Source organism: Manis javanica, chromosome 8 (assembly GCF_040802235.1).
Source record: "Manis javanica isolate MJ-LG chromosome 8, MJ_LKY, whole genome shotgun sequence".
In the NCBI taxonomy this organism is placed as follows: Eukaryota; Metazoa; Chordata; class Mammalia; order Pholidota; family Manidae; genus Manis; species Manis javanica.
The window spans coordinates 121,653,678-121,670,125 of record NC_133163.1 but is presented as its reverse complement, the minus strand read 5'-3'; the positions used below and the strand labels follow the sequence as shown (position 1 = coordinate 121,670,125).

Below are 16,448 nucleotides of genomic sequence, written 5' to 3'. Positions count from 1 at the left end.
CGTTTGATGTGCACGTAGAAATGTTGCAGATACGGAAGCAGAAAGATATATATCGCTCCCCTTGCCTTTGTTTGGGGCTCAGACCTTGGGAGATGACTCCCCTCTGAGCTGCTGGTGTAAAAATAAAACCTCAATACTCCAAGACCTCTGAATGCTGCTTGGTTCTTCTGTCAGCAATGCAGTCCAGTTTTTTTCAAGTTTTTTTCCATAACACTACCACTGTCACCGACATCTCCGAAACTTACATTGCCACCATTGCTAATGTCACCATCGCTGCCACCATCACGGATGTTACTACTGTTGTCCTCACTGGTACCATGACCACAGTCACTCACCACCATCATTACCAGTGTCACAACTCCTCCCACCCCATCATCACAGCCATCATCATTGGCACCATCACCACTAATTGTTATCTTCTCTCCCAGAACCATATTCCTTTCCTCCACAGCACAAAAGGAAATCTGCTATTGCGTAATCTTTAAGGTGATTATCTGGTCCCCACTCAGCTCTAAGTATCATGGAATCAGGATTGGGTCTCTCTTTGCCCCACTGTTAAATTCTCAGTTTCTGGACAGTGGGCACCTCACAGTAAGGACTCAATAAATGTGTGTTGAATTAACAAATTATTTAGACCAACACAGTCTCTATACTAAAAGGAATTTAGGCTCTAAGATTTCAGTATTTCCTTTAGTTCTATTTCCAGACTGGACCTTACTAGAAAAAAGTAACACTGGGTGATATAAACGATAAACTAAGTGAGGAGCGGCCTGTGCTGGCTCCGTGATATGCACGGCAGTGTGGCAGAAAGATCCTAACCAACATCCTGGCAGCCAGGAGCGCTGCAGATGAGCTGGGAGGAATTCTGCTCTTCTAAGATCTTTACTTCCACCACTTCATCAGCTGGAATTTCTCTGAACCTGGATCAATGTGGCTTCAGGACTTAACCCAGCTCATCTTTAAGAGCAATGAAGGGGTTCAACATGCTTCCAGTGGGCCAGATCTCCTTGCGGGGACCATGGGGAGTGATGTGAGGTTTGAGGAGGGCTCTGGGGGCCGTCATAGAGAGGAGGAATATGGTCTCTTCCACCCAAACTTCAACCACTGAGCTCCTGGGAAAGACTGTGTAACAATGGCTTTAAAAACAGGCTTGAATACCATTGGCCTAGACGGTTCATTCTTGAATTTTTTAGGTTTGGAGTAGATGTTAGGTATTGTTTATATATAGCCAAAAATCATGCCACCAGGCCAAGGGAAACATTAGGAAAAGCACACTTGGTGTTTCTAACAACTCTTCTCTTTCTAAGCCACAGTTAGCTCACCAAGATGTCTTTTACTTTGGCTCTTTGGTAAAATGAAAACAGTTTTGTTCTTGGAGAACTTATTCCATGCAGTTCCATAAGTAAACTGTTGGGAACATAAACCTAAGGAGAAGCTCAAGATATGAATTTGCCCATGTCCCTCCCCTGCACAGGTGCTGACTCTTTGGCCATGTGGAAAAGACCCTGGTAGGGGGTACTGGGCCCCCTCTTCAGCAATACTTCCCTCTGGCAGGGGCACGGCAGCCAGCCATGGATGGGAGATTGTCACCTGAGGGGAAGGAGACCAGACACTAATTGGGGACATAGTGCCTTTTGAGTGACGGTCATTGAGAGTGACAGGATGGGAGCAGAAGGGAGGGCCACAAGAGCCAGGGTCCACAGCAAGACCAGCGGATCCCTTCTGCCCCCCCATCAGCCCCCTCTGGGCAGGGCTGCGTGTGTGTGTATGTGTGTGTAAAGCAGCTACGGGGGCACCAGCCAGCCCCAGCCCCTCTGTAGGTTCAGCTCCTTCTGGCCAGTGTTGGTGCCAGCCTTTAGGGTACCCCTCAGAGCATGGGCAGGCTGGGCAGGGGGCTCAGGCTGTGGCATGACCAGGGGAGAGCCTCTGCCCCATGGAGACAGAACTGGGCCAGGGAAATACGGTGCCCTGTGGGGAGGCTGAGTAAGGTAAAAAAAGGCAGCTTCGTTGGAGAAGGACTTCCAGGCTGAGGAAGGAAGATACAATCGTGAGAGAGGCTTTGAAGCCAGAAGGGGAATCAGCGTCCAGCCAGAGAGCTGGGCTGTGCGCTTCCACAGACTGCTGGGGAGGCTCTGGAAAAGCCACTTAAAGTGTGACTGGGGTATTGGGGGTAAGGGGAGAGATGGGGGAACAAAGGTGCGGGTCTGGCCCTCCTCTCCGGGCCTGAGTCCTGGGGATGGAGCAGGCCTACTGGGTGTGCTCAGGTTTGTCTTCCGCAGGAGGCAGGAGGGCTCCCAAAGCCGTTACTCCCCCAGCCTTTTGCGTCTGGGGTGGAACCGTGCAGCCGTGGTGCCCTCAGCCCGGGAGAGCTCTGACCCGCACGGCCTGTGCCCAGGGAGGTTGCCCTCTCTCTAGCCCTCACAACCTTTTTCACACCCACCAGCCCTCTCTTTTGGACATTCCTCTCTGCCCTCACACGCTCCCAGAGACACACTGCCCACCACAAACCAGGACTGCACAGGCTGTTTCAATAGCAGCTGTATTACCTATACGCTCACCCTGACGCCCATTGTACTTGGTCCTGACCTCACAGCTGAAGCACCACCTTTATCTTGTCTGTTGAGGGCGTCTGTCCATTGTGAGGGTCTTCAGAGAAAGAAATCCTTTAATGGCTGAGGAGCCTGGGGAAAAGGAGGACACTGGCTGGTTGAGTTGGACAGACATCGGTCTGTTGATCTGATTATTTGGTTTGTCCGGCCAGTGACATTCCTCTCAACCCCTGAATGCCTAGTCCTGTGCCCAGGTCCACCAGGATGGACACAGGGGACAAGGGATGAGGGCTGTGTCCCCAGGAAGCGTGGGCTGCTTGGGGAGGCAGGAGTTACGCATGTGAACAGCAAGAAGAGCGGCATGTGAGGGTTGGTGGCAGAGGATGTGGCATAAATGGTGTCTCTGAAACTGAATATGCCTGCCATGGGCTGAGTTTGGGGGATCAGGGAAGGCTTCTTGGAGGAGGAGAAAGACAGATCACCAGGGCAACTTACATCTTTCTGGACAAGCTCAGCGTACACCATGCAGGCAGCAGAGATCAGCTCCTCGGCATCGAGGTCAATGAGGCGGTTGCAGGCCTGCACCAGGAGAAGAGGGGAGGGAGAAGGTTCCCTGGGTACAGGCAACTACCTGCCACTTCAAAGGGACAGGTCACTGCACAGCAGTCACTGGGGTTACCTGATTTCTTCCCAACCAGCCTGAAGTTTCATCACTGGAACTTTACATTTTGGGGGACTAAATGTAGTGTCCATCCTGGGCTCTAGGGAGTCAGGGAGTCCCACCGAGTGTCTCAGGGACTTCTAAGGAAGATGTATTTTATAACTGGGGTGCCACCTAAGCTCTTTTTGAACAGACAAACTTCAGCTGCTTTTTAGAAAAGTTGGAAAACCTCTAAGTCTTTTGACTCAGGAGGCCCCTGTGGCTAAGGGGTTAACTGTGGGCAGTCAAGCCTAAATGCTAAAAACTGGTCAAGGTCCCAGTTTTCTCATATGCTAAGTAGGGGTGGATGATACTGGTTATAGCCCCTCTGTGCCAGGTTCAGCTAGTCTAGAAAAACACCAGTGCAATTTTTAGGATGCAACGGTTCTCATCACTATTCCAGCCCAGGAGCAAAGGGACACTGAAGCCCAGCACCCCATGAGCCCAGGGCCTTAGCTGCGGGTGGCATGGGACGTCAGGGGCCCCCGGGAGCCTGTGCGGCTGGGCCTGGCCAGAGGGTGCTCTCACCAGCAGGATGGCATCGCCAGCCATGTTCTCTTGCAACACCTGCTTGCGCACCATTTGCAGCATGCTGTAGGCCACCAGCACCTGGAAGTTCCTGCAGGGCTTCCCTGTGAGCAGGACCTGCAGGTTTTGAGTGGTCAGCCTGGGCTTGTGAACTGAGAGTGCAGGTGCCCTGAGGATGGTGAGGCACTCACGGACCGCAGGCCCGCGGGGCAGCCACCCGTGGGCCTCACACTCACTAGCTCGTTGGCTTGCTCACTCACTGGCTACCTCCCTGAGGCTAGTGCTCAGGCTGCCTCTGAGGACTCAGGAGAAAAGACTTCTGGGAACTCACTAGATGGAGCGGAGGGAGAGGAAGAGAGAGGAGGACAGATGGAAGGAGGGACGGGGAGAGAACGACGGGGTGACTATCCAAAGCATTGGAGTGGAGCTCTGGCAAAGCGATGGCTGACGGGAAACCAACAATCCAGAGGTGTCTGCAAAGGCCTGGGATGCTCATGGGCTTGGGCCCCGAGACCAGCAGGCCAGGAGGGAGGGGTGAGGCAGGTAGGAGTTGACTCATGGGGCACTAAATGCCAGGCTGAAGGTTGGGCTGGCCCCTGCAGGCAGTGGCAGCCCGTGGGCAGGATAGTCACAGATGTGGGTCTGTTCCTAGGGAGGGTCATCTGTTGATGGCCTCGGGGACGGGGATCAAAGAACTGCAGGTGGGACTTGTCCTGGGGGAGGCCCCACTTTCTCCAGGAGGGAGGGCCTGGCTAGGAGCCAGCACTCAGGTGGAGGGGAAGGCCAAGGAAGGGGCAGCTGGGAAAGAGGGCAGAGCGAGGCCCGTTTGGGCAGGGCAGCAGGAAAGCTGAGCTGCAGGCCAAGCCGGCACCAGCCCGGGCCACAAGGCCCTTCCTTTGCCCTGAACACCCTGCAGGCGGTGCAGCGCGGGGACTGGCAGAACACAGGGATGCACCGATGCGCTAGCCTCCTCCAGCAACATAGGAGCAAGGTCTCTGGCCCATCGACCCCCAAGCCTCTGAGCTCCCCCCAAAGCCATCAATGAAGGGGAGACAGGAGAAAGGACTTACACACTGCCTGCCCGAGGGGTGGGGCCTCTCCCCTCTGTCCCCGGCTGAGTGCCTCACCTCCCAGAGCCTCCAGACGTCATCGAAGGTCTTGAAGGCATGCTGGAAGCGGAAGCAGAACCAGCGGAAGAGGGACTGCACAGTCCCTGCACCCTTCCCTTCTGTGGGGACAGAGAGCACCGACCCCAAGGCGTGGTCAGGGGCACTGGCATGTGATCCAAGCAAACACACACAGAGGCCAAACAGCAGAGCAGCAAACACACTTGGGAAATACAAAAATGCCTGGCTGTCCCTTTTCCAGCTGCCCTGTGGGCTGTCTGGGTGGATTTTCTACCGTCCAGACTCCACCCTCATCCCAGGGCCTGGAGAGAAGGCCCAATGACCCCACTCCCTCCCCTATGACTGGGCACTGCTCCTCCTGGCCCCTTCCATGCCTGCCCTGGGTGGGGAGGGCGCGGGCAGGAGGTGCACGGTTGCAAGGGGGTGTCCACTCACTGAGATGCTCAGCGAATACGGGGTCCAGGAAGTTGATCAGGATATTGAGCATGTCTAGGTTTTTGTCCACCCCGATGCTGATGACACAGCTGTGTTCCTGCAAAGGATGGGTGGGAGGGAAATTGTGTCCTTTTCAGCTTGAGGACACCAGAGGACCCAGCCCTTCTTCATCAAGTCCCAGGTCTAGAGGCCCTGCATGTGTCTGGCTCCAGGCCAAGCCTATGTCTCTGTGAGTCTGGGTGTCTGTGTGTGTGTGTGCACACATGCACACATCATGTCTGTGTCTATGGGATCTGTGTGTGCAAGTATGTCCATGTGCACGTGTGTGTGTGTGTGTATATGTTGGGGATGCAGAGATGTCTCAGGTGTGCCTCACAATGCAGGGAGTCCAGTTCTGGCTCCATACACATACTGTTGGTCTGAACCAGTCAGGACAAGGAAAGGACAGCAAGCACATTGTTGCAGTGATTGAGAAAATGATGAGGGTGGGTTCTGGGCAGCCTTTCACAGATTATGAGCAAAAGCTTCCCAGGGATGGTGTTCCAGGGAGCAACCACTTCAAAAACCCTCAACCTGGACAGTGTGGGGCGCCTCTGGGGAATACTGAGTCCCCTAGAGTGCCCAGGGTACGGGTCATGTGCAGGGAGCAGTGAGAGACAAGACCAAAGTTGAAGCCTTGAATGCCTGGCTGAAGTTACTGGATTTTATTCTGGAGGCCATGGGGAGCGAGGGAGGATTTGTGGAAGCAGGGTAGTGTTTTGGGGGGGAAATGGCTGGAAAGGGTGCCATCACTGGGCCTGGCCAGCCAAGCTCTTTCAAGATTTGGTGAGTGCTGGCCCCAGAGTATCACTCCGGCGCCTTTGTCAGCACGGTGTCTGCCACCTCCCGCTTAGAGCGCACTGCACTGGTGCTGGCATTGCCTGCCCGGGATCCCTGGGAAGCCAGAGGGCTGTTTCATGGAGGAAGTGCCTGGGACTGCCAATACCTGCCCAACCTCAAGGGGTAGTTTGGGAAAGGGGGTGGCCCTGAGCTCAGGCCTAGACCTCACCATTTTCTGCAGGAAGAACTGAAAAAGCCAGAAGGTCTCGTGGTCACATTCCACCATGAGCTGGAAAAGCATCACCATCTCGGGGAAGCCCTGCTGGTACTCTGGGATGGAGGGGGGCCAGTGAGGAGGGAGGAAGCTGGGCTTGGGCAGGGAAGGAATTCCAGGAAGGAAGTGACAGGGAGGGGCTGGAAGGAAGCTCAGCCCAGTGTCACACCTGCCTGGGTGTTGCAGACGTAACTCAGGAGCAGGATCTTCTCCAGTTTCTTCTTGTCAATCAGGACATTACCCTGAGGGTCTCTGTCGTAGAGTTTCTGGGTGTCAGATGCTGGTTGGCAACAAGGGACAGGTGGGTGGTACCAGATCACTTTCAGCAGAAGGTCCACAGATGCATTTATTCTCCCTGCCCCGAGAGGGCAGGACGCAGAGCGCCCTGGGGTGGGGGCTCTGAGGGGTACATCCACCCACCCGGCCTGCGCCTCATCACACCCTGAGATGCCTGGTTTTCTTCCCACCTCCCAGACTTTGGCCAGGCCATACCCTCTGCCAGGAATGCTCCCCCACCCCAATCCACTTCATGGTCAGCCTAGCCCAAGGCCAAGTTGGGAAGAGGCGAAGACACACCAGCAGGAACAGCACGCACCCAGGGACACAGTGCTGGGCATCTAGGGGTACCTAGTAGAGACAGGTGCATGCGGTGACCATGGTTTAGCTCCAGGTAAAATTCCAGGCACCTGAAAAGGCAGCTCCCAGGAACCAGGGAACCATCTCCTCGTGGGCATGACTGCAGAAGGGGCAGCCCTAGCCTCCAGCGCTCCCTCCCGCCCAGCCCTGCCCGCCTGACTCTGCTCACCGATGTTGTTCCGAGTCTCTGTGAAGTTCCGGTGCAGGTTTTCCAGAAGGGGTTCAATCTTCTGATACATCTGACATAAGGCCTCATAGTTCTTCCTGGGGGAACAGAACTGGGCTGAGCGAGGCAGCCTCTTCTTCCGGGCAAGTCAGGGAATGCTGAGCAGAGCTCCCGCCTCAGCCGGCCACGGGCCGTGTGGCCGCCCCTCGCCTCTGCCCACGCCGTCCTGACCACTCTCGGCTATGCTCCTGGGGTGCAGCGTGGAGAGTTCTTCACCTTGCGGCTCTGCAGTCCCACCACCGTGCCTAAATCCTGGCTCCACAAATCAACAGCTGGGTGTCTGCAATTAGGGAAAGCCTCGAGGGCTTCACTATCCCTCTCTAGGCCTCCATTGTCTGATGCGTAGAATGGGGTAATCCTGACGCCTATGCCTCGGAATTGGAAGGACCCGATGAGGCAGTGTTTTGTGCCCATTGTCAGAATGTGCTTAGGTGGTGTAGTAGGCTGAACGGTGACCCCCAAACACATATGTGCATGCCCTAACAGCCGGGACCCGTGAATGTGACCTCACTGGGAAAAATCACATCTTTGCAGGTGTAATTAAGTTAAGGATCTCAAGATGAGATCAACCTGGATCATCCAGGTGGGCCCTAAATCCAGTGACAAGTGTCTTACTTATGGGACACATGGAAGAGAGGCAGAGAAACGGAGAGGGCCATGCGGCCTCGAGGCAGACCCTGGAGAGGAGCTTCCACAGCCGAGGAACGCCTGAAGCCGCTAGAACCCCAAAGAGGCAGGGCAGGCTCTGCCCTAGAGCTTTCTGAGGGGTGCAGCCCAGCGAGCACCTGCTTTGGGCTTCTGGCTTCCAGGACTGAGAGTAAACTGTGGCTGCGCCCTGTGAGTTGCGCTGTTGCAGCCGCCCCAGGAAACTGCCACTGGCCCTCAGAGCCCCCACGCCCTGGGTTATTCCCCAGCTGGCCATGGCATGGGAGAGCCGTCCCCACCTCGGCTAGGCTGCACAGGCCCGAGGGAAGGATGGGATAGGATGTGAGGGGTAAGAGGAGTTACTGGAATCAGCCCATGCAGCCTGGGCTGGTAGATGCAGCTGGGGGTAAGGTACTCGTCCCCCTGCATGTGGGTCCTGGTCAGGAGCTCCACGGGGGTTTTGTCTCTCAGAGCAAGAAGTCTGTTTGGAGGAGGGAGACTGAACCTGCCAGGCTGGGGTGGGCACCCCCTCCCACTTGCACTGCCACACCCCCTCCCCTGACAGGGATCTAGAACGTTCTACCTCCTTGTGCTGTCCACTGTGAGCCGCTCATCCTGGGAGCTCTGCCATGAGTAGTAGCCCGTGAGAAACTTCCAGGCTTCTGTCCTCACGCAGGGGTGCAGACCCTGGGGCATGGGGTGGTAGGTAAAACGCCATGGCCCTCTGCATGCTGGCCCCTTTGCCCACCCATGCCCCCCCGGGTTCCAGGGAGAGGCCAAGGGTAGCTGGGGGACCGTACCCTCTCCAGGATGTTAATACAAATGAAGTCTCGGGACTTGGCCAAGTGACCATTCTCATCAAAGAAGCCTTCCCATTCCGTCTTGTCGATGGCTGGCTTTCTCTTCACCTGACCAAGACAACCACTTCAGCTTTCTGGGAGGAACTTTTGGCTTTTCTTTTTAAGTGTGACTTTTTAAATGGTATACTCTGAATTTTGCAATATGAATCAAAGTTCACAGACTCTGACTCAACTTCTGGAGATCTATCCTGAAGAAATTACTGAAAATATATAGAAAATGCTGAATGCACAATAATTTTCGTTGCACACTACTTATCAAAATGAAAAATGCAAGCGCTCTTAGTGTTATGCAGTAAGGGAGGAGTTAATTTAAGTTAACTACGGTTTATATACTTGATGGAATATATACGTGAGTTGAATATGTATGTTGACTATATGACTGGGTGGTGCAAAATAAAGGCATACAGCTGGGTCTATATACACACAAAGTCTAAGCTGTAAAAGCCATTTCAGAATATAAACTCATTTTTTAGAGTACATTGTGTCAAAGGCTGCCCATATTAACACCTTTGGTATAAAACGGTAACATTTTCCTTGAAAAGCAGATGAAACCCACCCACCGTATGGGAGGCATAAAGAATGATGCTTACAAAGAATGAATAATAATCCAGAAAATACAAATGTTAACAGAAAAAAGCAGAATAAAAAATGATACATTCAGTATCTATCCTGTCTGTTTACTATACTCCATATATGTCTATATTATGGATTATAAAAACTACACCTTATATGTTCTAATATGTAGTGAATTAGCCACTATAAAAAATTCTATTAGAAAAGCCCACCAAAAAACTCTCACTTAAAGCAAAGCAGTGATTATCTTTAAGAGTAGAATTCTAAGTAATATTTTTCTTTTTCTTGTATTTTTCAAACTTTTCCACAATCATGTATACTACTTGGGATAATGGGAAAATATAAAATAAGCAGTAATAAAACACATTCATGAGCTGTATTTTACCTTTCTTGGGAGAGCAAAACAGCTCATCGTAAGGAATGGTTTCTGGTTTACATAAGGGGAATGTGGGGGGGTGGACGTGAGTATATGCAGCATACAAGTAATTAAAGATGCTCACAAAACAATAACTAGGAGTTAAGAGTTCCTGTTGGGATGGGGGAAGATTCCTAGAGAAATCTTCTATTGGGAAGAATAATATTTTGAAACACCACCTTGCAGACATGAAGATGTGCTGATGACAAGCTTGGCAGATGACAAGGCATGTTTGATGAATATACTTCCAACTTCCCATTAATATACTTCTGAATATGTACATGTGTGACTCAGATTTAAATTTGTATACGAGTTCCCTGAGGAACTTCTTAAGATGCAGGTTCTGACTCAGATGGTCTGGGGTAGGGCCTGAGATAATGCATTTCTAACAAGCTCCGGGGGTTGGTTCCCTGGCTGTGTGCGTAGCAAGCCATTAGAAGGAGAAACAGCACTGGAAATGAAAAATAAGAGCCCACAGGCCCGGTTTGGGATAATCTCTACTAACTCCACATTTGATAGGGATGGACTGAGTAACACACTTCAATAGCTCATACATGCTCTCTCCTCTGAATCAAGTAGGACACACAGGCTCAAGAAAGTACAAAAACGACTTGGCATTTGCTTGATTTTGGAAAGTAGGGTCTGCCCTGATTCATGCCCCAGTTGCACAGACTGTTATCTGAGCAAATCAGAGCCAGGCTTCTGCCCCTCTGGCTGCCCTCCTGTTCTCCCAACCTGGTCAGAGGCCGCAGCACTTAGCACGCACGGTGGACGGAAGACGGGAGCAGGCAAAGCGGCTGCGTCCTGGAATCCTTCATTATGAAACGGAGTGCAGGAACTTCAGCCATTCATTTCCATATGAATTTTGGTCAATTTCGACAATAAACATGGCTGTAACTTTGATGAGATTGCAGTGAATCTGTACAACTTGGGCATCTAGGGAACACTATTAAGTCTTCAGGTCTGTGAACATGGCATGTTTCTCCATCTGTTCAGGTCTTCTTTAATTCCTCTTAGCAGTGTTTTGTAGTTTTTGGTATACAAGTTATTCATAAAATTTATCAGATTTATCCCTAAATATTTCATTTTGGGGGATGCTTTTGTCAAAGGTGTTATTTTTAACCTCCACCTTCCCATTGTTCATTGCTAGGATAACGAAATACAGTGGATTTTTACAAATGGCTTCTGTGTCCTGCAATTGAGTGGTCCCCGTAGCTCTTCCTGTGGGTTCCATGGGATTTATTATATAGGCCAATGATCAGCAAACTACAACCCACGGGCCAAATCTTGCCTCCAATTTGGTTTTTTAAATAAAGGTTTATTGGCACACAGCTATGCCCATTCATTCATGTACTGTCTGTGGCTGCTTCCATGCTATAACAGCAGTTCAGTTGTTGTAAGAGAGATGTAAGGAACACAATGACTAAAATACTATCTTGACTTTTACAGAAAAAGTTTACCAACCCTGACATAGACGATCCTGTTAACTACGAATAAACACAGTTTAACATCTTCCTTTCAGGCTGAACACCTTTTTAAAATTCACATTTTCTTGTTTTATGTACTGGCTAGAACTTCAAACTGAGTAAAAGTGGTGAGAGAAGACGTCTTTGCTTTGTTTCCAGTCTTTGAGGAAAAGCATTCAGGCTTTCATGGTTCTCTATGATGTTAACTATGAACTTTTTGTAACTGCTCTTCATCAGGTTGGGGAAGTTCCCTTTTATTGTTAGTTTACTTAGAATTTTTATCAGGAATGGATATTGAGTTGTTTTCAAATGATATTCTGCATCTATTGAAATAATCATACATATGGGTTTTCTCTTTTTAGTTTGTTAATATGGCAAATTATATTGAGTGATTTTGGATGTCAAATCAGCCTTGCACTCTTTGGATAAACCCCACTGGTGATATAGTATCCTTTTTGTACATCATTGGATACTATTTTCTAAACTTTTATTTAGCCTTTTTGCATCCATATTCATGAGAGATATTGGTTTATGACTTTCTATTCTTGTTGTGTCTTTGATTTTGGTATAGGTAATGTTGGTCTCATAGAATGAGTAGGGATATATTCCCACTTCAATTTTTTAGAAGAGTTTGTATATAATTGGTATTATTTCTTTCTTTAACATTTGCTATAATTCACTAGTGAAGCCATGTAGGCTGGGAGTGTCCTTGGTGGGAAGATTTTTAACTACAAATTCAATTTTTAAATTAGGTTGGAGGATGGAGTCAGAAGATATTGTTTTATTTTTTGCTTTAAAAATTAGAGCTTTATAGGAACAGGACATTTTACTTCTAATTCATTTTAAAAAATAAAAGCAAATAATACAGGAAACAGGAAGGAATAAAAAGCATGAAGCATAAAAAATGGTAGTAACCCAAAGAAGCCCATTATAAATAAATAAATTTATGCATTAGGTTAATGCATTAGATTCTCTTATTAGTTGTAAACATTTAAGAAGCACTGGTGATGTGCCAGGCACTATTCTGAGCACTTTATATTTATTAATTCATTTAATGTTCACAACCGCCTATGAGGAAGGGGTGGTTGTTGCACCATTGCACAAGTCAGGGAACTGAGGCTGTAGGAAGGTCAACTGCTATATCTGCAGTCACACAATAAATACCAGAGGCGAAATTTTAATCCAAAGCTGTTTGGTGCAAGAATCAGGGGTGCTTAATGCCAGTGCTAGGCCACCAGAAGTGTAAAAGGCAAGGGTTTTCAGTTTGAATACAGAATATACATTCTATGTAAGCTGTAAACAAAAAGTATACCTTAAAATTTAATGCCATTGAAAAAAATTTTTTTTGGTATCATTAATCTATAATTACATGAGTGACATTATAGTTACTAGTCTCCCCCCATCATCAAGTCCCCAACACATACCCCATTACAGTTACTGTCCATCAGCGTGAAAATTTTTAAAAATGATGAGCAGATATATTCAAAAAGGGTCAAACACAATGAAAGGGCGGCAAAATAATCAAAGTAACTTTGCACAGAACAGCATAATAAAACAGATAGCATCAACACAATGAGCTGACACAGTAGGGCAGAATTTACATTACTAAACCTCTGCCTGCAACAATTGGCCATCTGCCTACTTTGCCATGGCTGAGTTTGTTCATAAAAAGTCACTGACTTTTCCTTCCAGAAAGCTCCACTTCTCTATGCCCACCACTTCTGTGTATCTTTCCAAACCTAAGCAAACCACAGGGTGTCCACGAGAGAATCTAAAACACTGGCTAGCAAGCTAAGGACGGGCAGAGGAAGCCAGCTGACTTGCGGAGGGCTAAATGGAAAATTTCCATGTGGAAGTGCCCTCCCTCTCTTCTTCAGGACATCCACACCACCTGTCCACGCCAGAAATCATAGCATCTGTACTTAGGGTCTTTCAAAGTAATGGAGATTGCCAATTCAATGGCCTCTCACATCCATCTCATCCTCCCACATTTCCCCGTTCCTTGCTCCACCAGCCCACTAATGCCCTGACCCACACCGTCTAGTGCCATGACCTGGTAATCCAGGAGGGGAAGTAGTGCTGGATGCCCTTCAGCTCTGCAGTAGCTTTTTTTCTAGACTCCTGGGAAGAGTACTGCTATTGTAGAGCAATTGTGGAAATCTCAAATCTCTCACATTCATGGTGGCCTAAGCAGATTGAAGCTCTCTACCAGCAAACCTGGGGGAGCTGTGGCCGTGCTTCTCCTGGGTGAAGTGGGATCCCTATGTGACTGCCAGAGGCCTTGGCTGTAGGCATATATTTCCCCATCTTCTTTCACCTTCTGCATCATGGGTTAAGGATTTTCTCTAATACTTTCATTAATATTGGAAAGCCACTGGATTATAAGGAGAAATTTCCTCAAGCAGTTTGGATGCCTCGTTGCTCTGAATACTCAGAGCGGCAGAGCCCCACTAGGCCTGGGAAGGGCCATCGACTGCTTAAGGTTCTCAGCTCTTCTCCACCCCAGTTCCCCTGAGGGACAACACACACTTCCAACAGTAACAGTGTCTCGCCATGTCAGTTCTTCTCACCCAGCATGGGTTGGGGGGGCCAACGAGGAAAAGCATATTAAAATTGGGAAGAGGGTTCATATGTGCAACTTGTAAGTTCCTCGGGTGATTTTCATCACCATGGGTGGAGGCTGTGTCATCAGTATAGCATAGCGATTAAAAGCATGGTTTAAAACAGTAATCCTCAAAGTTAGCTGCACATCAGAATGACCTGGAGGTTATTAAAACACAGATAGCTGGACCCCACTCCCAGATATTCTGGTTTAAAGATCTGGAGCTCAAGAATCTGCATTTAATTACAAGTTCCCAGTGGATGCTGATGCTGCAGATTTAGGCACCACACTTTGAGAACCATTGATTTAGAAGATGGACTCCACAGCCTGGGTCTAAATTATCAGCTCAGCTACCTATTAGCTGTGTGATTTTAGACAAGTTACTTAAGTCTCTGTGCTGCAATCTTCTCATCAAATGAGGATAATAGCATCGTCCACCCCATAGGGTTATGATGGGAATAAGTGACTTAAATAAAGCATTTAGAACAGTCATTGTACATAATAAATGCTATGTGGCAATTTGTTTTATTATCTTTCTCTAAGTTCAGAGAATTGAGAGGTGCCCATTTTGCATTCTTTTTTTATATCTTACTCTCTTAATTGCTATGATTATTGAGACTTGAGTTTGGTTAAGGTCATTATAATAAGCCATGATTTTGAAAAATATACTGTGTGGAAAATTTTTATGACTGAGGCCGATTTCTAATAAATGGATCTGATTAACAGGGCTTGGAACTACCTACTAACAAAAGCATTACTGCCACCTGGTGGCAGCATACCAAAATTGTTGGCAAAAGCACCAAGGAAAATTTATCAGCATCTTTATAATAAGATTGAACTTGCAAACCTAAGACACATTAAAATTAGAATATCACATATGGAGAAAAGGTAACACTGGCCTAGACAGAAGGGTGACAGGATGAAAGAGGACCTGTGTGTTTCAGTCCTGTTGGTGCTTAAGATAAAGTCAAAGTACAACCTACTTTGCTCCACCTTCTAGGCCAGCTCAGGGTCCTTCTCCCCCAATCAGGGAAAAATGGTCCTAATGCAAACCAGAGGGTGGGGAGGGAGGGACTTGAAGCTGATGAAGAACACGCACCAGGATGAAGGAGGCAGACTGCCTGGCAGAGAGGCTGTTTTCCGGAGAGAGGGTGGTCATGGCCCCTGCTGGCTGTCTTCAAAGCAGCCTCTGTCCAAAGCCCATTTGGAGCCCTAAATAATGCTTAATTAGCCGAGGAGGCTAATCTTCCTCTTGGGGGACGCGCTGTACTCCCAGGAGGAACTGGGCCTCTCCTGACCTCCCACAGTTGAACAGAGCCAGGCAGCTACATGTAACAAAGCCTCTGGAACCCTCATCACAATGACCTCGGAACTTGGGAGCACCTGGCTTCAGAGGTAAGACATACGCAGGAACTGAGGGGGCGAAACCCAGCAGTCAGCCGGAAAGGTTGCAGCACATCCAGGATGTGCAGTGGAGGTTGGGGTCAGAGGACATGTAGACCCGTAGGCCCTTCAGGGAGGGCTTCCTGGGACAGGTGGGCCTGGAAGCCTTTCTGCCTGTCTCAGACTCTGGGCTCCCTTCTCTTGTTATTCCGCCAGACCGGTACCCAAACTTGAAGAACACCCAGAATCTGAGCTCCAGATTTCTTTCATGCCACTTCAGACAAACAGAGTCGCTGTGTCTGAGCTTGGGACCTGGGGAGCCATATTTTGAAAAACTCCCCAGGTGATTCAGATTCAGTACTGGAACGGTAGCTTCTGCCAGTAGAGATCACTTTTATTTATCTCTATATTCAGAGCACTTAAGACAGTGCCCAAGGGGCTGAATGAATGATTTAACTGGATGGGAGAATGAGTGCAGCTCTCTGAGATCTCATCTCATTATGCTCTGTGTGTACAACGGAGATTTCTGCATATGCCCTGTCTCCCCTCCTACCCTGAGTCCTTTTTTGTGCTTCCTCCTCCCAGTGCCAACCCCTGCTGCCTGGCACTTGGCTGGGGCTCGGCATTTGTTGAATGAATCTGAGGAGTTGGCTTTCCTGGCTGCAGCATCGCCAGCTCTCCACCTTAAGTATCACTTGCATTTCTACTCAGGTCCAGGCCATTAAAGCCATCTGGCTCTAAAGCATCCTTGGTCATTAGCAGATGATAGTAATTAGACCAATCAAATTGGAATCAGGAGCTTAGAGTTGGAATTTGGACTCTGACCTCAAATTTGGATATAACCCCTTTCTGAGCCACTGTTCCCCCAGCCATGAAATCAGAATACAGTTAATCTCTGGCTTTCACGTCCTTATTAACAGAATGAGTCAGAGTCCATATGGAAGTCTTCACTGGACACAATTCATTGTCTCATTTACTGTTACTGTTCAGCTAGCTTGTGGCACAGCAGGACGCCTTTTAAATCAAAACACCCCACTCTCTGCCTCCCTCCATTACTTCCTCCCAGCTTAGGAAAGCATTCTAGCCTTTTCCTTTTACTTTGCTGCTCCTGGGTCTTCATGGAGCAGGGGTAGGGTGGCTTTGCATAGGGAAGGGGTGGAGTGAGGATGGGGCAGCCTCATGGCAGGGTGCCTGCATTCCGAGGTCTGCA

General features: G+C 49.1%; 1 protein-coding gene across 4 annotated transcripts; it reads right to left on the bottom strand.

The window, feature by feature from the left end:
• Nucleotides 1–2,528: 2,528 nt before the first annotated feature.
• TBC1D21 (TBC1 domain family member 21) lies at nucleotides 2,529–15,162 on the bottom strand. Of its 4 annotated transcripts, none has more exons than XM_073212275.1 (12): nucleotides 14,955–15,162; nucleotides 8,740–8,847; nucleotides 8,523–8,626; nucleotides 7,238–7,332; nucleotides 7,009–7,059; nucleotides 6,602–6,712; nucleotides 6,388–6,488; nucleotides 5,340–5,436; nucleotides 4,905–5,005; nucleotides 3,778–3,894; nucleotides 3,045–3,128; nucleotides 2,529–2,681 (listed from the first exon to the last, which is right to left on the bottom strand). In XM_073212275.1, exons 1-12 carry the CDS (start codon nucleotides 15,012–15,014, stop codon nucleotides 2,649–2,651), a joined length of 1,062 nt encoding a protein of 353 aa, XP_073068376.1. In that variant the 5' UTR covers nucleotides 15,015–15,162; the 3' UTR covers nucleotides 2,529–2,648. The 4 variants fall into 4 exon arrangements, with proteins under 4 accessions (XP_073068376.1, XP_073068377.1, XP_017526083.3 ...); XM_073212276.1 differs by having other exon boundaries at nucleotides 4,905–5,002; XM_017670594.3 differs by lacking the exon at nucleotides 7,009–7,059.
• Between the last annotated feature and the right edge of the window lie 1,286 nt (nucleotides 15,163–16,448).